This window comes from Pseudorca crassidens, chromosome 12 (genome assembly GCF_039906515.1).
Source record: "Pseudorca crassidens isolate mPseCra1 chromosome 12, mPseCra1.hap1, whole genome shotgun sequence".
Lineage (NCBI taxonomy): Eukaryota > Metazoa > Chordata > Mammalia > Artiodactyla > Delphinidae > Pseudorca > Pseudorca crassidens.
The window spans coordinates 1,253,541-1,280,806 of NC_090307.1; the positions used below are offsets into that span (position 1 = coordinate 1,253,541).

Consider the following 27,266-nt stretch of genomic DNA (forward strand, 5'->3'; position numbering starts at 1 on the left):
GCCTGAGGCAGGGGCTGGGGGTAGGGGCAGGGAGGGTGCTGCAAGAAGTAGAAGGAGACGGCAAAGCCAGGCGGCCACTCGCCTCGTCCTGTCCGGCGATGGCGGGTCTCCTGTGAGCGTGGGAGGCCTCGCCAGGCTCCGTCTCTGGGCAGAGATGCTGATGGCCTCCCCGACGTGGAAGGAGGAAAGACACACCCCTCACACTGCTCAGCGGGAAGCCCCTCTTACAGACACAGAAGTACACGGACCTACAGCAGAGAACGCGCTTAAGAACAGAGAAGGATTTTCCACACGTGGGAAGAATCACTCTCAAACTAAGATTGTCCAGCAAAAAAATATTGCTTTATTGAATCGATTTTCTAACTACAAAGAGAGCTAACACAGTATCAAACACTTCCTTTCCATAGGACAGTCTCCCGAGAAATGTCTCATGCAACTCCTAGGAGGCTAACTGCAGGGCAGGGCTTCAGGCGGGAAGGCAGGGTCATGTGTACACGAAGCCATATATCTTCAGCTCTTCACAGTAATGTGCAAATGTTACAAATATGGCTTTCAGATTTTCGGTTCTGTGACTTAAAAAAAAGTAAGACATGATCGTACAGAAGAACATTTTTAAAATAATTCTTTCTGTGGGAGAGCGCTTTCCCCACCAAAACGCCGAGTCTGGTGACAGGACTTGTCACCTCCCCCGAGGGTGCCGATTGGGCGGAGTTCCAGGAGGGGGCGTGAGTTCCTAAGGCACAGTCATCAGGTTAAACATGTTTTCGTTAAAGCCATGCTTTTTGGTTACGTGAAACGACAGGTCGCTGCTAGCAATAACGCGTACTAAGCTGCTAAGGGTACAAATGCAGTAGTAAAGCCCACACTAACCTATCTGGTAACAGTAACTAGTCTGGGAACACACTACAGTCACCACATATTAAACGCTGTTTTTGGTTATCGTTTCCTTAGATGAAGCAGTTATAAGGCTTCTGTGAAATAATAATCTTACAGCTGAACAAATATATTACACTCCTTCTGTAACGGTATTTATAGTTTCTTTCCAATTTTGCTGTTTGGTAACAGACGGTATTGTGGACGCACCTCTCCCGGCTTTTAAAGTGCTTGGTTAACTGCAGGAGAGGGAAACACACAGACCTCCCGGGGGGTGGGTGACGCCCCCTCGGAAGTGGCTGGGAAGCTGGGTTTGGAGCCTCAGGTGAATTTTCCAGAATGGATACTGGTTATTGCTGACATGGACGCCCTTGCTGGGCGAAGAGTGAGTATCACCACCTCCGTTATGCTTATACATAAATACACGGCTATAGATGTACACGCATGCAAATTCAAGATCCATCCCGAGACAGATAGATTTCTTTTTTTGTCCAGTAACCTACCTTGTGCTATTCAACTTACCTGTGCTATGTTCGAAGCCAGATTAAAAACAAAATCCTAACATGCTATAATGAACAGCCCTAAGGCTTGAGTAACACAGGGTAGGGAAGGCAGTCATGAAAGAGCTGAGATGACACCTTGGAAGAGTTCTGAAATGCACCGAGTAAGGCAACAGAATTGTATATTACAGCCCAGGAAAAGGTGAAGAAAGTAGGAAACGTGTTAGGTTTTCCTCACCATGCCCGGCTAGCCAGTATTCTCTTAATTTATACATAGGATGAAGCCTCATGACGAAATGTCTTTACAGCTTTTGCTCTTACAGATACTCTCCTGGTAGCCAGTTCAATGCTCAATCCCATGATGCCCGGCTGCTGCGGTCTGCTTAAATAAGGCACTTCCAGTATGAAATGCAGGGGTGCCTGAAGGGTGTGCTTGGGGTCAGGCTGCCACGTCGGGTTGCGGTCACGAGGGGCGCATCACACGGTGTGTCTTCTGCGCTTCCCCTGCCCACCCACCCTCGTCTCCTTCTTGAGATGACTTTCCTTCAGAAGATGGAGTGGTCTTTTCTTCCTTCCTTGAGCTACTTCTTTGTACGAATGATCTAAGCCTTCACTAAGGTGGAAGTTCCGAGTGGTACCAGGTGTGAGTTCAGTCTGTTGACTCAGTTGTCACCGTCGAATCAACACCACGCAGCTTCTGAGAGTCCCAATTGCCGACTACGAGTGGAGGTTGGTACTGGAGAGGTCGTTTCGTATTATCTCGTTTACTGCAAGAAAACAAAAATAGAGAGCATTAGAGAGACAGGACTCTGCACACGAGCTTACATAAATCACCAGAAATTCCATCAGTCAGTTATGTTCAGCCTGTGAAAAGGTGTCCCCAGAGGATGAGGTGTCCTGAGCCGGCAGGACACAGCTGCCCGGGAGCCGGCACTGTGATTCCAGACACCAGTTAGGCCTCGGCCTCAGGTCCCGACAACTGACCCAGGCGCCGGTGCGCAGCCTGTGCTCCCGCAGGTTTGCGAAAACAAAAGATAAACCCTGCAGCGGAAGCACCCCGGTGAAGTCCTCGCCCCGTGGGCCCCTCTCCGTGGCCTCGTGGTCAGACGGGCCAGGGCAGCTCGGGGAGGAGCGCTGGCCTCCCGGGCCTGGGCCTCCCTTTGTTCGGGGCTCTTCCTTCACGTCTGTCCCGTTGTTCGTGTCCACGATCGGCCTGTGATTTTTGGCAGCCGGAGGGGAAGTGAGAGGAGCTGGCAAAGGCCACGGGAGTGACCTGCACGGCATCTGCCCCCCATCACGGCACCAGATGGGGAAATGCTGCCCAGAGGCTGTCACCACCGCTCGCAGGGCTCAGAGGTGGGGACGTGCTTGCGTCACGGAACTGCCTGGGCTCCCTCTACTGCCAGATAAACGTGTGTTTCTGCAGGGCCCCCGCCCAGCCCAGGGCGGCTTCCTGGAGCAATTAGTGGAGTGCGTTTCCCGAGCCCACTCCCTTCCCCAAACTGCCTTTCAACACCCCCCCCCCAACTATTTTTAAGAATAACAATAATAAGGCCCAGCGGGGGAACCAGGAATTGTGTCACGGGAACTGATAACAGAACGCGCTGGCCCTGGTTCAGTCAGGAGCCCGCCCTGCGGACCCCAGACCCGGGCTCCTCCCGAGGGGCCGCCAGCACGCGGGAAGGGGGCGCCGGGCAGCGGCCTGCAGGGGACACGCCTGACCGACACGGCCGCCTGACGTGCACCACACGTCCTCTGCAGCCTCGCACGGTAAACAGCGGAGGGACTGTGCTCACCCGGCCACCAAGGAGGCCAGGACGAGGCCCAGGGCGCGGGCAGCTCCTGGGTGGTGGGCCGTCTCTGTGCCACTCGGCCGCCCGGGGCATGGGGTGGCGGGACTCGGGCCACCAGGGCCAGAGCTCCTCTCCGTCCACACCTCGCAGAACGTCGCCATGAAAGAACATTCTGACAAGAACACTCACAACGTCCCGGTCTCTTGGGGGTTTGGTCTAGGTCAGGACAGGCCGCACCTGCACGCAGGGTGTCTCTGTCTCAGGCCAAGCGTGTGGAACGTACTAGAAAGATACAGTGTGTGTGTGGGGGACCCACACACGAGGTGTGACAGCACTGGCACCACAGAGCCCTGCGCCCTGTATTCACTCAGCAAGCGACAGATTACAAGGTGCTTTCGTGGCCACCATCGCATTTGTCCTAAAGCAGCCTAGGCCGTGGGCCCAGCGGGGCTTCCTAACCGGTTCTGAGAAAAGCGAAAGGTTTGGGGCCACACATGGGCCAGAGTCCCTCCCACAGGGTGGCAGGTGCTACTGGGAGGGGGGAAGGGAGGCGGCGGGGCCACCTCCACCCAGAAGAGAAATTAGAGTCAAAACCTCAAAGCAGGCCCTGCACGGTGGGAACAGTGGTAAACAAGGTCCCACATGAAGAGGAGGCGTGAAAGTTCAATCGTACCACACAGAACTGGGGTATGCCTTCCCACTCAGGGTTTAGGACAATGAAAGTCCCAGAGCAGAAATCTGATTCTAGTAAGACCAGCAAGAGGGGTAGAAAAATATCTGAGGGGTAATAATGACAGGAATTGGGAGGGAGGCCTGAGGGGTAATAATGAAGGGATTGGGAGGGAGGCCTGAGGGGTAATAATGAAGGGATTGGGAGGGAGGCCTGAGGGGTAATAATGAAGGGATTGGGAGGGAGGCCTGAGGGGTAATAATGAAGGGATTGGGAGGGAGGCCTGAGGGGTAATAATGAAGGAATTGGGAGGGAGGCCTGAGGGGTAATAATGAAGGGATTGGGAGGGAGGCCTGAGGGGTAATAATGAAGGGATTGGGAGGGAGGCCTGAGGGGTAATAATGAAGGGGATTGGGAGGGAGGCCTGAGGGGTAATGAGGAAGGGAATTGGGAGGGAGGCCTGAGGGGTAATAATGACAGGAATTGGGAGGGAGGCCTGAGGGGTAATAATGAAGGGATTGGGAGGGAGGCCTGAGGGGTAATAATGAAGGGATTGGGAGGGAGGCCTGAGGGGTAATAATGACAGGGATTGGGAGGGAGGCCTGAGGAGTAATAATGAAGGGGATTGGGAGGGAGGCCTGAGGAGTAATAATGAAGGGGATTGGGAGGGAGGCCTGAGGGGTAATAATGACAGGAATTGGGAGGGAGGCCTGAGGGGTAATAATGAAGGGATTGGGAGGGAGGCCTGAGGGGTAATAATGAAGGGGATTGGGAGGGAGGCCTGAGGGGTAATAATGAAGGGATTGGGAGGGAGGCCTGAGGGGTAATAATGAAGGGATTGGGAGGGAGGCCTGAGGGGTAATAATGAAGGGGATTGGGAGGGAGGCCTGAGGGGTAATAATGACAGGTATTGGGAGGGAGGCCTGAGGGGTAATGAGGAAGGGAATTGGGAGGGAGGCCTGAGGGGTAATAATGACAGGAATTGGGAGGGAGGCCTGAGGGGTAATAATGAAGGGATTGGGAGGGAGGCCTGAGGGGTAATAATGAAGGGATTGGGAGGGAGGCCTGAGGGGTAATAATGACAGGGATTGGGAGGGAGGCCTGAGGAGTAATAATGAAGGGGATTGGGAGGGAGGCCTGAGGGGTAATAATGACAGGAATTGGGAGGGAGGCCTGAGGGGTAATAATGAAGGGATTGGGAGGGAGGCCTGAGGGGTAATAATGAAGGGGATTGGGAGGGAGGCCTGAGGGGTAATAATGAAGGGATTGGGAGGGAGGCCTGAGGGGTAATAATGAAGGGATTGGGAGGGAGGCCTGAGGGGTAATAATGAAGGGGATTGGGAGGGAGGCCTGAGGGGTAATAATGAGGGGGATTGGGAGGGAGGCCTGAGGGGTAATAATGAGGGGGATTGGGAAGGAGGCCTGAGGGGTAATAATGAAGGGGATTGGGAGGGAGGCCTGAGGGGTAATGAGGAAGGGAATTGGGAGGGAGGCCTGAGGGGTAATAATGAAGGGATTGGGAGGGAGGCCTGAGGGGTAATAATGAAGGGATTGGGAGGGAGGCCTGAGGGGTAATAATGAGGGGGATTGGGAGGGAGGCCTGAGGGGTAATAATGAAGGGATTGGGAGGGAGGCCTGAGGGGTAATGATGAAGGGGATTGGGAGGGAGGCCTGAGGGGTAATAATGAAGGGATTGGGAGGGAGGCCTGAGGGGTAATGATGAAGGGGATTGGGAGGGAGGCCTGAGGGGTAATAATGAAGGGGATTGGGAGGGATGCCTGAGGAGTAATAATGACAGGTATTGGGAGGGAGGCCTGAGGGGTAATAATGAAGGGGATTGGGAGGGATGCCTGAGGAGTAATAATGAGGGGGATTGGGAGGGAGGCCTGAGGGGTAATAATGAAGGGGGTTAGGAGGGATGCCTGAGGGGTAATAATGAGAGGAATTGGGAGGGAGGCCTGAGGGGTAATAATTAAGGGGATTGGAAGGAGGCCTGAGGAGTAATAATGACAGGATTTGGAGGAAGGCCTGAGGGGTAATAATGACAGGAATTGGGAGGGAGACCTGAGGGGTAATAATGAAGGGAATTGGGAGGGAGGCCTGAGGGGTAATAATGAAGGGATCTGAGAGGGAGGCCTGAGGGGTAATAATGACAGGAATTGGGAATGAGGCCTGAGGGGTAATGATGAAGGGAATTGGGCTGGAGGCCTGAGGGGTAATAATGAAGGGATCTGAGAGGGAGGCCTGAGGGGTAATAATGACAGGAATTGGGAACGAGGCCTGAGGGGTAATGATGAAGGGAATTGGGAAGGAGTCCTGAGGAGTAATAATGAAGGGAATTGGGAGGGAGTCCTGAGGGGTAATAATGACAGGTATTGGGAGGGAGGCCTGAGGGGTAATGATGAAGGGGATTGGGCGGGAGGCCTGAGGAGTAATAATGAGGGGAATTGGGAGGGAGGCCTGAGGGGTAGTAAGGCAGCAGCAGAGTAGCTGCGAATCTTTTAGTTACTCAGGGTTATGCAGACCACAGGAAAAATAACATCTGTCTGACAAGAGAAAAGGGGAAGAAGCCTCAGAAGTGGGCTTCCCCCTACTACCCACTGGGGCACCTGAACCTCGGAGGGGGTGCCATTGCTCGATGTGTCCTGGACATTCTGGGCCCAGACGCAGGCCATGGCGTGGCTACTCTCTGAGTGAGGCTCGGCCCTGTCCTCCTTTGGCCCCGTCGGGAGCCCTCAGGAGAGCGGCACGGGATGCGCCAGGGCAGCCGAGGCTCTTGCCCATCACGGCGGGTCAGTGGTATCTGACGAGCCTCCCTGAGGACAACCTGTCAGCTGGACCCACTGCTGTCCACACCTGGCAAGGTCAGGCTGGAGTCACAGGGTTTCATTCCTTTTAGGAACAGACTCAAGAACCACCCCACACGCACAAACATCCTCCAGCATCTTCCCTGAGCGCCGCGGGGCCTGAGCTGGGCAGCTGCCCAAAGTGAAGCTGGACGGCCAGGAGCCCCACGGCAGATGACGCTTCACACAGCGTCCACACGGCTGAGGGTGGACGCCCAGACCTCACTCTCTTCCAGAGACACAATCTGGACAGGAACCCTGTAGGGAAGCCATGACGGTCCCATTTCACAGATGGATAAAGAAAGACCACATGAGGGAAGGGCTGCTGAGGTGGAGGGGCCTTTGACGGTGGGCGAGGGCGCGAAGCACAGGGTCCTGGGGCCCCGCCGCCTCCCAGCCACATCCTATCTTCCCTCCGTGAGGTCATGGGTCCGAGCCCGTATCAGTCCCGGCCGCGGGGCTCTGTGTGGGTTATTTTGGGGGTGGCTTTCTCTCTTTGATATGGTTGTGCCGATGACACCTACGATTTCCCACAATGTCTTCTCTCTACTGATAATTTCCATCTTCTTATTCAGCTTTTCCACCGACACAGAGGTTTTTTTTATCTTTACAGAAGTATTTTGAACTGCAGGTAACATGTGACCCTCACGGATCGTCAGGAACCTGAAAGAGGAACCTTTGCTCCGCTTCACGTCAGATGTCCTTGCAACAGGATGTGGTGAGCTGTTATACCACAATTTAATAAGAAGGGTTTTTTCCCTTATATTTAATTTTTCTCTAAAATGCTCCTAAGGTGGAAACTCTTGTTTTTTTTCTAAAACTCATGTGGCAGTTTGAATTGTTGTTTCAATCTGGGGTATGTACGCAGGGTGTTATGTGTATATCTGATACACACACACAAATCCACCTCTCTATATAAATCTGGAATTGAGAGAAAAGGAAGGCAGCATTTTTTAAAATACCAAAACTAACGTGTACAAAGTACAGGCATAGCTTTTCACCTGTACTTGCATGACATTTGTAAATATCCTTCCTGACACTATAGAAAGATGTCTCTGCTATTCGTAAATGAGCATGTAAATTAACTAATAAGGTGAAACGTCCTTTTTAAAGTAAAATATTTGAGTTTCTTCTTTTGAGCCCCCCTTTGAGAACAGTTGGCGTCAGAGCTTCACGTTGTAGTGAAACATCGATGGTTCATCTCTCAGGTTTCACGTGTGGGTTTTGTGTGACTATCTTGAGAACAGTGCAAACCTAAAAGGAACTGTGAGTCCCAACAGTTTTTATGTATTTCTCCCCTCTCGACGCCTAACCTTTAAGCAAAGTGCTCCCACGTTTCTGAGTGCCAAACTAAGGATCTCAAGACGCACCTCAAGGAACGAACAAACCACGGATCTACCCAACACCTGCGCAGCCTTCAGCGTTCACTTCTAAGCCCTCGCACGCACATCGTTCTTCATCCTGCAGCAACCCCTCGAGGAAGACAAGGCAGGCAGTGTGACGACGGAGGCCTGGCCGGTGGGGACGGGGCCGCTGCCCTTGAGTGACAGGGGAGAAGCTGAGATCGGGACTTGGGGCCGCACGCCCCGCGGCTCTGGGAGCTTCCAGGCTGCTCCCTCCCGGCTCCACGGGCAGATGCACAGGGCCGGCGTGAACTGCTCTCCTCTCAGTGCTCACCGGGAAAGTCGGGAAGGCGCAGGGGAAAGGTGGACAGGCACAGCCCAGCCCTCGGGACCCCTGCCTGTTCGTCCCCTCCTCCCGGGCCTGCCCCCACCCCCAGGTCCCTTCTGTCCCTGGTCCTCACGTCCTCCGCGGCGAAGCCGGTCAGAACACAGAGGCGAGGGGAGGCGAGGGCACAGCCACTGCTTTCCTTTCCTGTGCACATTTCTCTTTCAACAGAACAAAACATCAACACACCCACCAGCCACCACACACACACGGTGCTGTGTCTGAGCTAAAAAGACCTTTTCTTTCCGTCATTTTTCCTGTATAGCTTTTACGTGCTTCAGAAACTTTTTTTCAAAAAGGAGGACAAGTTGCAGGTGACCGAGGACTATTCCCCCTGCCCTGGGGAGCCACACGCCAGCAGCACGGCCCCGGCTCTAGAACCGACGGCAGATGAGCTGGTCGGTACCAACCTGCTGGCGCAGGTACCGGCGCCAGGAGGGGGCATGCTGGCCGCTGTCGCAGGAACGTCACCCCAACGCCGCAGCCGCGCCAGCCTGTCACATGAGCAGCCCGGGGAGGCTCTGAGCGAGAGCTGCCCCGCGCCGAGGCACCTGGCGGGCTTCTCACGCTTCTCTTCTCACTATTCTACCCGACTTGACTTGGTTTTCAGATTTGACATCCGAGCAGCAGCGGGCGGCCGTCAAAGCGCAGGGGCCGTGGCTGGCGGGGGGCCTCTCACCCTCCCAGCCCCGAGGCGGGTCCTCACAGCCAGCGTCACGGCCTTATCGGTCCCAGGACTTTATCAGCAGCAGCCCCGCTTCCCTGACTCTAAGTGAAGAAGCGATACGTATGCTTCTGTGTTCGACTCTGAATAATCGGGACTTGGACCACAGTGATAATAACATCACTTTGCTCTGCGAGAGGAAAGAATGACTACGACGGAAAGCCCAGGGTCCTGACACCCAGCAGGTCCCCGACACCCCAGGAAACACAGGACAGCACGTGGTCAGAGTCAAAATATAAAGCAACCCTACGGCGCGACAGAAGCCACAGAGGGCTTCAAAGTGGAGCTGTTTCTAACGACGGCCCGGCCCGGGTTCCCGGGGCAGCACCTGGGCCCCGGCTCCTCCGACGCCCGTGGGCAACCTCGAAGCCAAGCATCCTTTACTTTTTCAACTTCTCTCAGACCTAAGTTCTTGCCATGTCCACGTTGTAGCATTCAAACCATCACTCAGAGACGTGTGAGCAGCCTGTGACCTTCCTTTAGAAAACCTGATACAAGGCCTTCGCCCTGAACACGCTGTGGGGAAAGTGCGGGACAACGGCCACCCGTCCTTTCCTCATTCTGCCTCCAAAGCCCCCCTGAGACTGTCCTGCCCCTGTGGGGCCTGGAGGTTTTCTCTGTGACAACAGGAGGCCTTGACTAAGGCCCCTTTCTGCCCCAAGAATCGGGGAACTCCTCAGTCACGTCAGAGGGAGAAACAGATTCCTCCTGGGTTAGAGTTCTGTGTGCTGGGAAAGGCATGCCCCCGCATCTTCCCAGCTCTGGGGGGCAGCTACTGCTCTGATTCTTACTTTGGATGGGACCAGAGAGGGCAGGAGACGCACCAGTGCTCACACAGCGGGGACGGCAGGGGCCTCCCTGGGGGAGGCAGCCCGGGCAGAGGGGCTGGCGACAGGGCAGCCCCTCGGTCTGTCTCAATGTGGCAGGATGGCCGCTGAGAAGCCTCCATCAGCGGGCTCGCCATCCTGCATGGGTAAAGGGAAGAGAAGTGCTCTAGCACCTTCTGGTGAACTTTCAATTTACCGACTGTCGGAAAAAGAGAAAACGACTGGGCGTGTGAGTGGCAGCCGCCCTGGTCTGCAGTTAATGCAAAGTCTGGGTTCAACCACAAGACACAAAGCGGGATGAGGGACAGGGCCACCTCAACTCTTTCAGTTTCCTTATTTCTGACAACGTGTGTGTGGATCCCTTTATTGTCAGAACCAGTATCTGTGTAGGGTTTTCAGGTTAATGAGAACATCAGCCACGTCCTTTCGTTGGTCAGAGAACCGGCAGTGTCGCTAGTCTCTCATCGGACACAGCTGTGAGTGACGACCGGAAAAAGCAACGGGAAAGCTGCCTGTGCCTGGCCCCAGGCTGGGAGCGGGCGGTGGGCTCTGTCCCTTTCCCTTGTCGGGACCCCAGCAGAGACGTGGCCCTGCCTGCGGGGCTTGGGGAAGGAAGCGCCAGGAGAAGCAGGTGCTAGAACCTTCCGGCTGGCCTTCACACAGACACCATCCTAGTTTCTCAGGCCTGGGCTTGAGGTTAGAGAACAAGAAATCTAGTTCAGCAGTGTTAACCTAGCCACACTGTTTAATCCTCGCTTAGAAAAAAAAAAGCTTAATTAACTCGGATAAGGACCATACTTTACAAATAATACCTTTGTGTGAATTAAAAAAAACATATTTGTTGATACAGCTTATCACACTAGCCAAATTCCACGATTACATACTTAACTACGTACAACACACTTTAAAGCATCTTTCTCTTTTCCAACAGTTATGTCAGTTCCAATAAGGAGATGAACTGTACTACGAATTTTTAAAAACTAACAGTATTTATCTACTGCTACTTAGTAAACCAGCCAGCCCAGCAGGGATACTGTCATTCTTTCCATCTCTGGCTTTACAACGTTCTGCGATGCTGCTTTCACGGAGAGAACGATTTCTTTAAAGCATCGATGTCCTTTAAACAAGAGCAATGCAGGGACCAAAGAAGGTCTTGGCGATTCCACTGCGGGCCCCGTAGAGCTCTGTCCCCATCCCCGTTCCAACACACCACCACACGCTGCATGAGGTACCACGATTCTTTCCGTCAGAGCTCACCATCAAATTAAACACTCTACGGAAATAAACGCATGGCACAAAAGCTGCTGTTACTTGCCCACTCCACTTTCCTCCGAGGGACAGAAAAATGCATATTCTTCCAGAGGACAAGTCATCAGAAACATTTCTATTTTTAAGGGAAAGCCAGAATAGCTTTTTGAAGAGCAAAACAAAACAGGAAGGACATTCTTTCCCATTCTTATAACTAAAAGATAATTAAAAAAACTATTTGCTAACTTTCCCAGAAAATACACCTTTGGCTGAAGTTAGTATTGTAACCTGAGAGGATGATAATTTGGGTGGACAGAAGTAAGGATGTCTCAGGCCAAACCTCTTCTTAAAGAGCTAACTTCTAGGAAGTCTCCAGATGCCATGTGCTGCGCTAAGCCTGCATATCTAACGATTCTTGGATAAGGAAGCCCCTTGGTGGTGGCTGAGAATCCTAATGGACGTACGGACCGTCACTGCGGCGACTCTGTTACCGCTGGGACACACGTGCCCCAGGTGAGGACACACGCCGTCCCCGCTTGCACTGCGAATTTACACTCAGGTCTCACTTCGGGGAGCAAAGTGGACGTGAGCTAAGCCGAGGTTCAACACGATTAAAGCCACAATTCAGAGATCAGGGCACAGCCAGGGAAGCACGTGCTCCGGTGCCACTGGGAGGGGGCGTCAGCTCAGGTGCAGGAAACGTGAGGTGGTGGCTCCCGTGTGGGTGTTTAGTGTCTTGGGAAGAGGCGGCCTCCTGGCAAGTCCGCCTCCCCACAGGTGGGCCCGGGTCAGTCGTCTCCCCGGTCCGGTGGCCTCTGTGTCCACAGTGTGGCCGCATCTGGTCCACCAGCCGCCCCTGCCCACCCACCTCGGGAGGCGCTGCCTCCATGAGACTCTGGGCTGAAAATGGTGATTTTGCCACGAGCGCATCACAACTGCTGTAATTCTGAAAATGCAGAGTTGCAACATCACTAAAATCCTTTTCTGCTTTTCTTTTTTTTTTCCAGAGATGCTTTGTGAAGCAGTGGAAAATAAAACAGTTTCTCAAGTTTCATTAAAAAGTAAGTTCTCGTGTTACCTCGGGTGTCCTGGACCTATTTCAGCCTTCACTTATTTTTATCTTTTTAATCATAATAAGCCACTGCCACGGGGCCTGCTATTTTTGGAAGGAGAGAATGGGACAGCGGAGGGACTGGATGACGACAAGTCACGGTTTTAATAAAATATGACCCTCCCAGCTGGATGCAGGCTTGGCTCTGATGGACACCATTGTTAGGTGGAGCTGCCAGCCATTAAAACAGAATAATTGTCCTACCTCCGTGGCTGCTTCCTTATTTAGCCTGAATATGCCAAATAGCGCAAACGCCCCGCGTGGAAACTCCAGGGCCCGTGGGGAGGGGGCGGCCACCTGACCGGGAGGGTCCCCTGGCTCGTCCCCCCTCCCACTGGTGTGTGCCAGTGAATGCTTTCCATGTGACCGGCGCCATTATTTCATCTGTGCCAAACTCACTCTGCTTTACTCGCTGGGGTCATTAAATCACCAACAAGCATTTTTCCAGGGCCTGCTCTGTGCCGCTAGAAACCACGCTGCCCCAGTGATGAAATTCCTATTCCAACAATTAACAGAGTTGGATAAATAACAAATTTAAAAGCACTTTAATTAAAAAACAAAATAGAATAAATGCACGCGGACGAGGAGCCACCGTGGGCTGGCAGGTTTGCCCCCGTCACCCGGCTGCGGGAGCACAGGCCCTGCTCTGGTGGCGGGCACGTGACGTCAGGGCGCCCTAAGGCCCAAGACACACACCACGTGGCTGGTCTAACTTTGTGGGGCGTCAGAAGGGACAGTGAGGTCAGACACGCCCACTCCGAGTCTGGGGCACTTGGGCCCCCGTGGGACCCGACCCCCCACCTGGCGCCAGTTTTGGTCAGAAGATGCTGCTCGTGAAGGAAGCACAGGAAGACGCTGGGTTCGCAGGAAAAGAAACCACACCTCAAAGCTAACTGTGACCTTGAACTAAACCCTCACCTCACCCGAGCATCATCGGTAGTTCTGTTAGGTGTGATCGTGTCAAAAAATGGCCATTTAAAAGGACGCCTGTCGGACTTCCCTGGCAGCGCAGTGGCTAAGAATCCGCCTGCCAATGCAATGGACACGGGTTCGAGCCCTGGTCTGGGAAGACCCCACATGCCACGGAGTAACTAAGCCCGTGCAACACAACTACTGAGCCTGCACGCCACAACTACTGAGGCTGCGAGCCACAACTACTGAAGCCCGCACACCTAGAGCCCGTGCTCCGCAACAAGAGAAGCCACCGCAATAAGAAGCCCGCGCACCACAACGAAGACCCAGCGCAGCCAAAACAAATGGAAAAAACAAAAAGGATGCCCGTGTCTGGGGGACACAGGGTGAAAGATGCGAGTCCGGGACTGATTTTTAAACATCTCAGCACGAGGTGGCAGATGCAGTGACAGTGCCCTACTACCCCCCCGCACCCGGCCTTGAATCAGGGTGAGGGGCTGCGGGACCCTTTACGCTGTCCATTCTGCCCCAGCAGACATCTGGAATTTTCATAATTCAGCAACAGCACCACGATCAGAGAGAAGCTGGGGACGGGCTGGCTCAGCACCCACGGTCCTGCAGCGACAGGGACACGAGGGCCCCGCGCTCTGCCCGGCCATCACCCCCACTCCCCACCCCCGGCCATGCCCACTGCCCAGGCCGGGTCCTCGTGCCGCCTGAGCTGGGAGGATGCCAACGCTTAGGCCCACCCAGACCCACTGAACGTTCTAAGTAGATCCCCGAAGACTGCATTTGAGCCCACGAGAGTCTGGGGGTCCCTGGGCTAGTTGGGGGATGGACAGGGGGCAGACAGGAAGCCTTCGGTACCACACAAGAGATTTACCTTAAAGACAATTTTCCAGAGCTGCTGCCGTAAAGGCCACGCCTACACCCCTGTGGACAGAAAAGCACACTCTTCTCACCTTCAAAATATTCTAAGCTATCGTTCAAATCGTTGAGAAGAGGTGCTGCACCACAGGCCCTGGGCAGCCCAGGGAGGGCACAGCTGCGCTCGGCCACTGGGCGCAGCCCGGCTCCTCCGGGGCGTTGAGAAAAGAACTGAAGTAACGCGCAGAGATTGTCACTTGTATCGGTATAGTTTGCAGGCGATACTGCTTTTAAAGCAGTATTTTAAATTATTATTGGTGCAACTCCCCGTTTCCTAGACTGAATTCCTGCGAGACCACCTCCACTTAGGGTGCACAGGCCGCGGGGGGAGGGGAGAGGGCCGCGAGCCGACGACCGGGCCTCACTGTTCCCTGCGGGGTCGCGCGAGCGCACCATCCTCCGCCGTCCTCCCCGCATGCGCGGGGCCTCAGGCCCACTAGGGCCGTGCGTCCGTCAGGGCTCCAGCTCTGAGAGCGCTGGGACCGCAAGGCCTCGGCTGTGGGAGCAGACGCCGCCCTGGGCCCTTCCCACGTCCCTGCCCAGAGCAGCGCTCGCCCTCCGCGGCTAAGGAGGACAGTCCGGGCGTGGGTGTCGTCCGGGCCCGGCATCGTCGGGGCGGCTCTGGAAGGACAACTAAGAATTTCGGGGCCCGGTGGCTCGGGGCAAGGCCGGCAGCGGGGGCGCGGCGTGGACACCTTGGCTGTTCACAGGACAGCGCCTCCAGTTCAATTTCAGCAAAAGGTCCAAACCATGGCCTCGGGAGCCCTGCGCACCCCCGCGCGCCGTCAGGGGTGCGGGTGCACGCTCCCGGCTCCCACGCCGTCCCTACGGACTCAGACCTGGCCGCCACGCGGTAGCAGGGCCCCAGCCTTCTCCTGGGCTCCACCGTCCGGGTCCTGAACATGGCGGCCGCCCCGTCCGCCCGCTCGCACGGGTCACCTGCGCACCAAGCGCCAGTGCCGGCCAAGCGCCCAGCGCCCCACCCGCGGCCGGCGCGAGTAGGCGCAGGACGGACGTCACGGAGGGTGCGCAGGGCCCGTGCCTGCAGCCCACCCGCCCCCCGGGCAGCCCCCAGCCCGTGCCGACCGCTCCCCCGAGACCAGACGCCAGCCCACTCCCGCCGCCGCCTCCGTGCGGCCAGTCTGCCCCTCCTCACGGCTCCGAGGCCGCCTTGAGGGTCACGCTGTACCTCTGAATGCTGACAAAAGCAACCGACAGCAGATCCTGTTTGCTCACTCGGTAAAGATCTGAACAGAAAAACCACAGACGGCGTGAAGAAAGTGTGCAATACCAAGCCGGCAAATGACTCAAAATTAGCAAATTTGGAAAAAACAGGCCGATAGACAGGGAGGCGAGGAGTCAGAAAATTCGGGCAACTGAGACAGGCCCCACAATCCTCAGGACACACTGACCTGGGGGTAGGAAAAAGGCAAAAACCAAGACTGCATTTTTGTATTGATTATCCAATTATGAATCGTTACAGAAGCTATTCCAACACTGCACGTAATGAGCAATTCATCAAAGTATATTAGGTGCCATGGAAGCTGCCTTCAGTATAAAGGGCCATTAAGTTTCTTGTAATTGCACATCACTGGAGCTTTCGTTAGCTCTAAATCAAATCAGCAGGACCGGCATGCACGCACTCCAATCGACTTCATGTAATGACGCCGTGCCCCGGTGCTTACCCAAACGAGCAGCCCTGCAGAGCCGCCCTGCCCCAAGCCCACTTCTCAGCCTGAGGAACGGCCCAGCCGCTTCTAACGACACTTGCAAGAACCCGGAAAGGACGCACAGGCCTGTGGACCGGGGACCCCCGGGGGGTGGGGGGCACCAGGGGCACATCCCCGTGGGAAGGGTCTTACAGGCCGGTTTCTGGAGGAAGTTCTATAATTGACCGCTCCCGAACTCGACAGACGTGGAACCCAGGGCTGGAAATGTGTCCTGCAGAGGCCTCAGGCCCAGTGACACTGAATTTCCCAAGTGAAACAGAGACACCAGTTGAGGTAGAGAAGACAGCCTCTGAGGCTTAGCTCCCATCTCTGAAAAGTCCTTCCTGAAATGATCTCTAAGTCCCTCAAACCTAAAAGCAAGAGCGCTGGAATCACTGGCCTCCGTAATTTACTAGGCAGCCAATCGGGTGCTGTCTGGAGCCCTGCTTTGTCATCCTGAATTGTTGTTTATATTGTAAATACTATTTAGCTGTTTAACCTGCTCTCCCAGACCCCACTCTAACTTCGCAGGGGTCAGGAGTCTGATGCAATCACGTGTCTCGACAGCCCTGCGATGCCGGAGCAGAGCAAGCAATCTGCAAATACTGGTTGGGTTCTGTCGTCTTTGAAGGTTGAATTAATCCCTTGCAGGAGCCTCACCGAGGTTGAGTCTGGGCAAGGTCTGCCCCGCAGGCCTCAGAGCACTGGTTGCCCAGCTGTGAAGTTACAACCACAGTAACCTGCACATCATCTTCCTGTCCCTGGGGCGGAGCTGTGTGTTTGGAAATTTAAATTCCTTCTCTGTTTATCTAAATTTGATTTCTGAAGAAGCCTTGAAATAACGTCCTTAAAAAAAAAAAAAGAAAGGAAACAGTACGTAGAGAACAAACTATGTAGAACATTAGTTCACAGTAAGTGTCAACTCAGACTGAAGATAAACGAGGCCTTATGGCAGCACCTTGAGGGGTCATCGCTGTGCCTGAGCTGTGCTGGACTTTCACGTGGGATTCAGAGTGAGCTTAAGGATAAATCAGGGGCCCATTTCCGTCACAGGGCATGAAGAGATCCGAGATGAAGTGACAGGAGTCTCAGGCCAGGAGCTGGGGCTCTGAGCTCCGCGCCTTCCCTGCTGGCCACCGTCCGCTGCTCCATGAGCTGCCGGACAAGCTTCCTGCGCAAGAGCACAGGCAAGACGTTTTATCAAAACACTGTGTATTTAGCAAGCCCTGGTCCAGCGGAGATCACTGATGCAAGCAAAGGGATGAAAACTCCTTAAAAAATCCCACAAGTGTCTGTAAAATTCCCCGTGGTGAGCAGGACATGTTTCTAAATCCAGGGGGTCCTCTAACCAGCCAGTGACAGTGAGGGGCTCCGTGAAGGAATGTCATCCTGCATTTTTAAGTCTCCTCCTCACCCCCCTACCACTTAGTTAAGTGCTCGCCGCCTGCGGAGCGAGGCTCGCGCCCCATGGCCCGGCTCCTGCCCTCTGTGTCGCCGTGTCCTGGCGGGGCAGGTAGGAGCCAGGGGGTCTGGGTGACCCCAAGGCCGGCTCTGAAGACTTCGCAACGGTGGTGATCGGACAGCTCCAGCCGACCGTGGTGGCCGGTGGATGTCGGCCTGTTTATGAGTCAGAGGTCGTGAGCCGACCTGGCCTTGAAAGCAGAGAGAAACAGGACGCCATGCGGAAGAGGGCACGGCAGGTGAGGGCAGGAGTGCGATGCTGGGGAGAGGTTGCCCGCGAGCCCAGGTCAAAGCCCATCCACAGGGAGCCCACCCAGCTTGTCACATTCACCCATCGCGGAGTTTCTATCCGCATGTCTCCCTGCAGCTCTGTGATTCCGCAGCGTCACGGCAGGAAACTGCTCGCAGGATGGAAAGCTGGCATGTGATCCAGTGGAAATCACCGTTTCCAGAGAGGGAAGGACAGTGTCACAAGAACATCGCAGGCTACAGCTGGGGGCGGCAGCTGCTCTGCGTTTCGCGGCCTGATCAGTGGACGAGCTCTGAAGGACGACGACCTGTGCTCCCAACTGCGGCTTTCTGTCCAGCACGAAGGCCGAGTTAACAGACAGACTCTGACAACAGGATTTGAGCTCTTTCCTCAAACTAAAGCGCATTAAAACCGCCTGCGCAGCACCCCGCCTCCAACGCGGGCCAGCCGCCCGGCTGCGGCTTTTCCAGGGCGGCTGCAAGCGCCCCTGCCGACGCCAGAGCAAACACCCAGGTGGCGCCCCGCGCGGCCACCGCGCTCCAGCCACGTCCACCGCCTCTTCTGCTCCGACCGTCTGCCAAGAGGAAATCACTCCGCTGCGCTGGGAGCCTGCGAATCCCAGAAAACAATCTTAAATCCACAAAAATAACTGACTTCGCTTCTCCTGAGCTGCCCGGTTCCATTCTGATTTTTATTACAATGTCAACAAGAGTTTAATTTGCTTTAAAGTTTAGGTTCTTAAATCTGAGTGATATAGGGTAGTTTACAGCTTGCTGGCAACAGCTACTGTGGAAAAAGAAGGAACGCACATATAAAGGCGATTCTAAGTTTGACGCTGTGAAAGCAAGAAGCCGTGCCAACAGCAGCACACGGCAGGCCTTCCCCTCCGGACAGCGGCCCCGACACGTGGCCACGCTCCGTGTCCCTCCCTGACCAATCTCGCCCAGGGACAGTAATTAAGAGGAAATGCCCTTACGTCTCATTTCTCTCCCTAAACACTCGAGGATGCCAGCTGTCTTACCTGGGCTCCTCCCTAAAAACCGATTCCAGAGAAAACCCTGGAGGGGGAAGGAGGGTGCTCTCCCCGCCCCTCACTGGGTGACCTTCTCATTCCCTAGACTTTGGTCCCCGAGCTGAGCAGACGCCGCACGTGTCTGCACAGGACGCTCCGACCTCAAACGCAGTCAGAGGCGAGATGTCAGCTCCTGAGGCCTCTGCTGGGGCCCAGCTCTCATCTCTGCTGAAACTCTCTGCAGAGACTCGAGACTAGCCAGCCAGCCAAGCCGCCTTATGGAGAAAGGACGGGGCAGGCCTTGAAACAGGGCTGTCCCTGGAGCCCCTACCCCCGGCAGGGCAGCAGAGGGAGCCGTCGGGCCAGCGGTTCACAGCCGAGGCCCCTGTCTGCTGCAGACGCCCCGGCGGCATCTCCCCCTCTTCCCTCCTGCCAGGCCTCTTTCTAGCTGTCGCCCAGGGCTCTTCCAGGCACCCTTCCTGCGTATTTGAAATAACAGGCTGTGGGGCCTGATAGGGCAGAGATGGGGCAGCCTTCGTGGGGAGGGAGGGCAGGCTGGGCCGATAAAACCTCCCAGGCCCCGGCTAAGGACTGTGTCCAGCACTGTCTACCCGGCTTCGGGACAAAAGAAAGCTGGCCACCGGGCTCTGGGAGCGATAAGCGTCCGCGGCCTGGGGGGGGCGGGCCTGGCCCGCCAGCTTGGCTCATTGTCCCAGGACCAGGCTGTGATTAGCCGGGTCCCCCGGGCCTGATAAGGGCGGATGTTTTAAAAGGGGGAATAGACTTTCTTTGTTCTTTACTGTGTGGAAGAGTCCACATTATAATCTGGAAGGAAGGAAGGACGTTGTGTCAAAATTCAAACTGAAAAAGGTAAAGGGACTCAAGATTTTGTGTGCCCAGCCTACGTGAAGAACCCACGTCACCACGGTCGGCAAACGTCTGGGGCTGGTCCTGCATGCGGCCCACGTTTTGATGAAGAGAATCCTTAATTTAACTAAACAGGTAAGTAACGAGAAGCACACACATTTTTATTCCACGAGAGAAGCTCTCCCATCAGCATTATGTTCGTGTCATATAAACACAGAATTAGAATTTTCTCCCAACACTCCTGAAAGAGGGCTGCGCGTGTTCCACGGACAGAGGGAAACGTGCACGGCACACACAAGCCTTCGCTTGAAAAGCACTTTTCTCCTTCTGCGTTTTAACAAAACTGTACTTAATGAACCTGCATAAGAGATCAGACCAGAAACATCCCCAAGCCAGGCTGCTGGCTGCTTCTGGAGAGTTGCCTTTCTGGACATCTTCATACAAATGGAACCAGAATACATGGTCTTCTGCGTCTGGCCTTTCGATTCAGTGTGATGTTTTCAAGGTTCATCCATGTCCTAGCATGACTCGTACTTCCTTCCTCCTTCCGGCTGAATAATACTCCATTGTATGGGTATGTCACACGTTTTCTATCTATTCCCTAGTTGCTGGACATTTAGGTTGTTTCAAGTGTTTGGATGTTATACATAATGCTGCTAAGAACATTTGTGCACAAGTCCTTGTGTGCACATACATGTGTGTTCATTTCTCTTGGGCAGACGCCTAAGCACAGACTTGTTGGGTCTTAGGGCAAACGTATGTTCAACTTTTGAGACACTGCCGAAGTGGCTGCACTGTTTCGTGTCCCCACCAGTAATGTGTGAGGGTTCCAGTTTCTCCACATCCTCTCCAAAATTTGCTATTGTCTCTGTTATTTTTTACAGGTATGCAATGGTATCTCATTGGCATTCCCTGTGACTGATGATGTTGAGTATATCTTCATGTATTTATTAGCCGTTCATATACCTTCCTCGGAGAAATGTCTATTTAAATCTTTTACCCAGTTTTTGATGAGGCTTTTTATCTTATTACTGAGATATGTGTTCTTTGCATTTTCTAAATATAAGCCCTTTAGCATACGTTCGTCTCGTATGTTGCTTGTCTTTTTCTGGACGTGCTGCATGGCTTGTGGGATCTTAGTTCCCTGCCCAGGGTAGAACCCAGGCCCTGGCGGTGAAAGCGCTGAATCCTAACCACTGGACTGCCAGGGAATTCCCTTGTCTTTCTTTTTCTTAATGGTATCTCTTGAAGCACAAACATTTTGAATTTTGATGAGGTCTAATTTATCAATTTTTAAATGTTATGGACTGTGTTCTTGGTGTCATATCTAAAAGAATCTTCGCCTAATCCAAGGTCTCAAAGATTTTCTCATATGTTATCTCCTAAAAGTTTTGTTTTAGCTCTTACATTTAAGTCCATGATCAATTTTGAGTTAACTTTTTCGTGTAAGGTGAGAGGTAAGGGTCTAAGTTTACTTCTTCCAGTGTATCATTTAAATGCTTTTTTGGTCTTGTTTTGTTTTGTTTACTACATATATTCTTAACATTTTCTTAGTGGCTCCTCCAGAGATTACAGTATACTTAATATCTGTTTCAGATTAATACTTATTTCTAATAATATATAGAAACCGTTCCAATATAGCTTCCTTCCCTACTCCTTCCTTTCTACTATCATCGTCACAAAAATGACATTTTTATATACGCCCATCAGCACAGGTTTGTAATTATCGTCTTATGCTTTCTTAGAATGCTTATGTTGCTTTTTAAATTATGTAATTACTTTTACCAGTGCTTTTTACTTCTTCATGTGGATCTGAGTTACTTACTGAAGGACTCCCTTTGGTACTTTCTGTAGGCCAGGTCTGACGGCACTACATTCTCTATGGCGTCTTTGCTTACTTCTCCTCTATTGTTAAGGCTAGTTTTGCTAGATAGAAACTTCTTGGCCACCAGTCGTTTTCTCTGAGCGCTTTCGAGGATGCTGTCCCACTGCTTTCCAGCTTCCATGATTGCTAACGAGAAGTCAGCTGTTGATCTTTTTGAAGATTCCACGTACTGTACCTGATGACTTGGTTTTTTTCTTGTGGCTTTTAGAACTGTCTCTTTTTCTTTGACTTTTGACAGTTTGGCTATGATGTGACTCTCTGAATTTATCCTACTTGGAATTTGTTGACCTTTTGGGATGTCTACAATGTTTTTCTTCCAATCTGGGAAGATTTTGACCATTATTTCTTCAAATACTTTTTCTACCCCTTTCTTCTCTCTTTCTGGATTCTTATTATACACACATTTGTATGCCTGATGGTGTTTCACTTCTTCAATTTTCTTTAATCTTCTTACTTTCTATCCCTCAGACTGGATAACCTATTGACTTTTCTTCAAGTCTGTTGATTCTTTTATGCTGTCAGCTCCAAAATGTTGTTCAGCCCTTCTAATGTTTTTTCATTTCAGTTATTGTATGTTTCAACTCTAGAATTTCTACTTGGCTCTTTTAGAAAATGTATCTCCATTTGGTCAGACACAGTTGTCCCACTTTCCTTTAATTCTCTAGACGCAGTTCCCTTTGGTTCCTTGAGCATCTCTGTGGTGGCTGATTTGCTTTGCTACAAAGTCCGATACCTGAGCCCGCTCAGGGACATTGCCCACTGCGTGCGGGTTGCTTCTTCCCCTGTGTGTGGGACATATTTTCATGTTTCTCTGCATGTCTCATAACTCTTTGGTTGAACACTGGACATTAGAGATAGTACACTGCAGCAGCTCTGCAATCAGCTCCCTCCCCCACCCCACCCCCATCCAGGATTTGTTGTTATTGCTGGATTCTTTTTTTTCCTTAGTTGTTGCTTATTTGATTAGTGACTTTCCTGGACTAATTCCATAGATTCTGTATCTCTGCAGTGTGTAGCTGCGAAGTTCTGTTCCACTTTTTAAAAAAAGTCTTGCTTTTATTTTTGAGCCTGGCTTCCTAGGGGTCACCCTCAGGTTAGCATCCTTCAAGGATCAGTCTGGTTTCTCTGAATGCCTTGAACCATTAGGCCTCCCCGTTTTGTCGAGGAGATATGTGTGCAGAGGCCGCCTCTGACACGCCCTCGGTTCACAGTCAGCCTGGGCTTCACTCCTGTTCGTACAGTCGCGAGGTGAAGGAGCCACAGGTGAACGGCTGGGCCCTCTCCTTGCCCACGTCTTCTGAGCGTTCACACACCCACATGCATGCGTGCGGCCTTCCTGAGTGTGCACATATCCATGTGCACGTGTGCAGTCTTCCAGACCCCCAGGAGCATGTCAGGGGTTTTCAGAATCCCCTGTGGTCACCTAGCTTGGCCAGGCTCCTTTGCCCTAATTGAGATCACAGCCTTGGGCAGCTCCAATGAGGATGACCCCAGCCATCTGCTACTTTTTATGCTGCCCTGGGAACGAGGCTTTTCCAGGGAGCTTCACAACCAGTCAAAGGACTGACTGTGCTGTGGGGATGGGGTTTTTTAACAGAGCCCCAAAGAGGCCAATCTCCTTCACTGTCAGTGAAGCTGCTGGCTTTTCACAGCTACACTCCATGGAGCTGGGGAGGGGGCATGGGAGTAGCCCCAAATTACAGCACCACAGATCCCACGTTCGTCACCAAGGTCCAGTTTCCCTTGAATAAGTGCTTTTCAGTTTTTTCTGCCTCTGGTTGATGTTCAGACTCTGGGATAATTGATTTGAAAGTTTCGTCACTGTTTTTACTGCTTTTTAGGGGGTGCTCTCTCAGTGAGGTCCTCTCTCCACCATTTTGGAAGTCCTGCCTGTCTTCCAGTCCTTCTTGGGTCATCAAAAGTGCCTCAGTTAATAACCAGAGATTCTCTGATGAAGAAAAAAATATACCAGCTTCTCTTTGGCTCGCAAGGCCATTCATACCTGGAAGCTGGACTTCTGCGCAGGAGTCTTTGCTCACTGCATCTCTAGTGGGCTAAAAAAAAGCTCAATAACACAGCTCAGCCTTGAGAGTAGAGAGACAGTGTTGAAGTCAGGACTGGCGGGTCAAGGTGGTGTCCCTGGTCCCGTCACTCACCAGCTGTGTCCTGAGCAGGTCGAGTGACGTTTCTCTCTAAGCTGCGGCCTCCGTCTTTGTCCGCTGGGGCTGAATCGGCAGTCTTGCCCCCTCACAGGATTGCCGTGAGGCTGAATAGGTCAACAGAGACTGTATGGAAACGTCACTCTGGAAGGAGCCGAAGGCCACACACAGGTGCTGTTTCGCCGTTTGGGTTTTCTGTGTGCTGGCAATGATGTCAGGTTGGACTGGGAACCGCCTTCTCAGCTCGACGGTAAGACGGTTACTCCAATAGCAATTTTCCAGGTTCTTCTCTGCCTGGACGTGATGGACGGCTGCACCAGGTACTCTCTGTCCCTCGGGGCTCCACGTGAAGAGGGCACTCGTATCAGGGGTCACTTAGAAGTCCCACGGCGCTGGCCCTGTGCGTGGCGTCCAGGGCAGGACCGCCACGCGCCTGGCGGCTCTCGTGGAAGCGCAGGCACCCCGCAGAGGGAGTCGTAGCCCTCTGTGGCCCTGGTCGCCACTCTCCCCAAAGAGACGCCAAGCCCTGATGGTCCAGCATCACCTGGGCGTTTGAACGTGGCTCCTGTGCTGCTGGACACCTTTCCTTCTGGCTTCACGCTCTGGTGAACACAATACAGCCGTGTGCCAGGTGCGGCTCGCGGATCTGAGAGGATCTGTCAGGTGTGCTTGTTCTTCAGCGAGAAAGCGCTTTGAAATGTATGGCATCAGAGAGAGAAAACGCAGAGACCAGGCCAAGGTTGTGCAACCTGGTCTGAAAGGGAGACGGAGCTGATTAAATCCCCCTGGAAAGATGCTCGCCTCTGCAGAAGTATTGCCACACTGGAAAACTGCGTCACGGTCCTGACGCGCTCACTTGCCAACACTCTCCCACCCTCACAGCCTGCCCGAGACTGGAGACAACGCACCACGAGGCGCCCAAGTGCCCCGCACGCAGCCAGGTCCGAGCGCCAGCTTCCGTCGCCAGTGTTTCCGGCACCAGGTAGACCTAAGTGGTTCTAGTTCCACAAGACCTTTCCAGCTCTTCCCTCGCTTTCTCCCCTGTTTCTTTCCCTCCAATTAAGAACGTCAAACAGCTCTCCCATCTACAGAAGGAAATCAGCTAAGACCTAGGATTAAGGGAGAAGGTGAATGTTAGCTGAAAGCAAACCACCAAATTCCCCTCCAAGTGCACAGAAAATAATTGGGCTGGAGAAGACCTGATTAGAAGTCAAAGCAGTCCACGCTTCTAGCTAGCGTCTACATCCTGCAACTGAGAGGCGCCCCGAACCTCGGACACCTAAGCTGCAGTGTCATACGAGCTGCAGGAGACTCTCAAACGTCCTAGCCTAGCAAGCTGTGTCCCCGGGGCCAAAGGCAGTGCCCTATTTATAGAGGCCCTGACTCAGCGGACACCTCAGAGCAGTCCCTGCCTTCCCTCCTCCTCCGCCAGAGGCAGATCCTAACGGCTGCTGCCCTGCAGCGCACCGCAGCGGCGAGCACACACCTCCCAGGGCGCAGCAGACGCGCAGTGCTCGAGCGCTGCCCGTGGCGGGCTGACAGTGGTCGACCGCTCCCGCCACTCACTGGCTGTCGCTCGGGTCCACCCAGTCGGGGACGAGGCAGAGACTTGCGCCCAAGCCTGCACACCGGTCTGACCCACTTGGAGGCACAGCGGCCCTGGAAGCTCAGCCCCGAGTCCCCGTGCATACAGACTCCGGCGCCCGGGAGGCACGCACCGCCACCGGGTGGGCAAAGTGGAAGTGAGCGGGCGGGGGCTCCGCTCCTCCAGGTGGCAGCTTCAGCTCGGGCCCCGGTGGACTCCACCTCAGGAGATAAAGCCTGCGGGTCAGCGCGCCACCAGCATCCGCCGCCTCTGGTGGTACCCCAGGGGCCCGGGCCTTAAGGACTGACCCTCAGGAACCGCGTGCACGGCTGAATGTGTCCTCCCGCCCCCGGGTAGCAGCCCACGTCTGCAGTGTTAACAAGCTCGTGCGTTTGACCTGCAAGGCAGGCTCTTTCCATCATCACCAGGAGCGGGGAAGGCCTCAGAGCCGGGCCCTGGGCCAGGTTAGTAAGACTTTCCATGAGGAAAGCACCGTGTCCTCCCCCAGAGCAGCCCAGGCTCAGGAAAGAAGGGGGGACGCGGGGGACGCACAGCCAGACGCGGGGCAGACATGGTCCTGGCCGCCTGCTCCACCTGCTTGCTGTTCTAATGACATCTAGACTTGTGGAAACCCGAGAGCCCCTGCAGGGGACCGAAAGGGCCGACCGTGGCCGAGGCCACAGGGCGGGCGGGGCACGACGCGGAGGGGCTGCTACGGTGGCAGACAAACCGACACCCCGGGAGCCGTCGCTTGGGTCGCAAAGGGGGATCCTCACGTCAGCAAAACGGGGCCGCTTCACGTTAACGCTGGCTGGATAAACTCTGCGAGCTTCAGGGACGTTCACGATGGCTTTCCAGCAGATGTACGCAAGCGGCACACGGACTACTGTGCGCGTGTGTGTGAGCCGCCCACATTCTCACGTGTGTCGGTCAAGGACAACCCGTCACCCAGAGAGGGCTGCTGCTGTGCGGTCGCGTAGCGCAGCTCTGCGAGGGGCGGGTCCCAAAAGTCACACCACGGAAATGGCTCACGTGTGGCTTTTATGACACATTTCATCTACATTCAAAATAAATGAGGCCCATAAGCTAATTTTTAAAAGAAAAGCTGCGCCGTGGAACCGCCACGATCGAGAAGTCCGAGTGGAGAGCATGTTTCACGCATATTGTTGAACTAAAGAATAAATCATAGTGGGAACTATTTATGGTCCAGACACTTTTGAAACAAAACCGAAGAGTAGAAACAACTTAAAAAAAAAGCAACCCTATCGACAAGTTGGGGTTCATCTGAGGCGAGTCCTCGTGCACTCAAATTGTTCCTCGAGGTAAATGGAGACTTGGGACGTGCGTTAACCCGCCACATCTGGGGAGCCACTCCACAGACTGAGCAGCTGGCCCCCGCGTAAGGCACGGCTGCTTTGCGGTCTCTAAATGGTTCATTTACGGGCCCCAGATGCCCCAGGCTCTCTGGAGCTGGACATAATATCCTATTATTGCCTTTTTCATTCTACGTTCCTGGAAAGTAAAAAACCCAAATAAAAAACCAGAACACGTGTGAGATAAGCTCTCACCCCTCACAGACCTGTCGCCATTAGCATCACAAACAAGCCCGAGGAACCCCAATCGCCCCCTGACTCAGTGGTTGCACCCACGAAGCAAGCAAGGGCCAGAGTCACTGCAGCCTCGGCTCCCATCAGCCTCTGAGAGCCCTGAGGGCAGTGGTGGTGAGGGGCGGGGCCAGGCGGGATGTCACCTAACCTGTCACCTTGGGGTCGTGACGCGCAATGGCTCTGCGTGCCTGCAAGTGACACGGGGCTGAGTTCGCTGTGTGAGCCGTGGTGCACGGCTGGTCCCTCCTGCCCTGGGGGAACGGCGCCACGGCTCTCGGGGCAAAGCCCAGGCGACAAGCAGGTCGTACCCGCCAGCGGCCCCTGGCACCAGCTACCCCGTCCTGCTGAGACGAGGCCTGGGGAGGGGCCGCCGTGCACAGCCTGAATCGCCCCCTCCCTCCTCCCCCTGCGCCCCCTCCTGGTCCTTGTTCCCTGGTCCCTGTCGTCAGCCACCCCAACTACTCGCCTCTCCCTGGGTGTAAATGACAACGATGAAGTCTCTGCCTTTTAACATCAAGGTCACTTGAAATCAGCGTCTAGTTTTCTGATTTAGTTTTCCGCCCTCGTCTCCA

General features: G+C 53.9%; 1 protein-coding gene across 3 annotated transcripts in view; it reads right to left on the reverse strand.

The window, feature by feature from the left end:
- Positions 1-320: 320 nt before the first annotated feature.
- The window catches only part of NFATC1 (nuclear factor of activated T cells 1), a 103,247-nt gene continuing 76,301 nt past the window's right edge, over positions 321-27,266 (reverse strand). For all 3 annotated transcript variants that reach the window (XM_067698790.1, XM_067698786.1, XM_067698789.1), the window contains one exon: positions 321-2,140. In XM_067698790.1, coding sequence (XP_067554891.1) covers positions 2,138-2,140 — 3 coding nt within the window. In that variant the 3' untranslated portion in view covers positions 321-2,137. The remainder of the gene's footprint in view (positions 2,141-27,266) is intronic.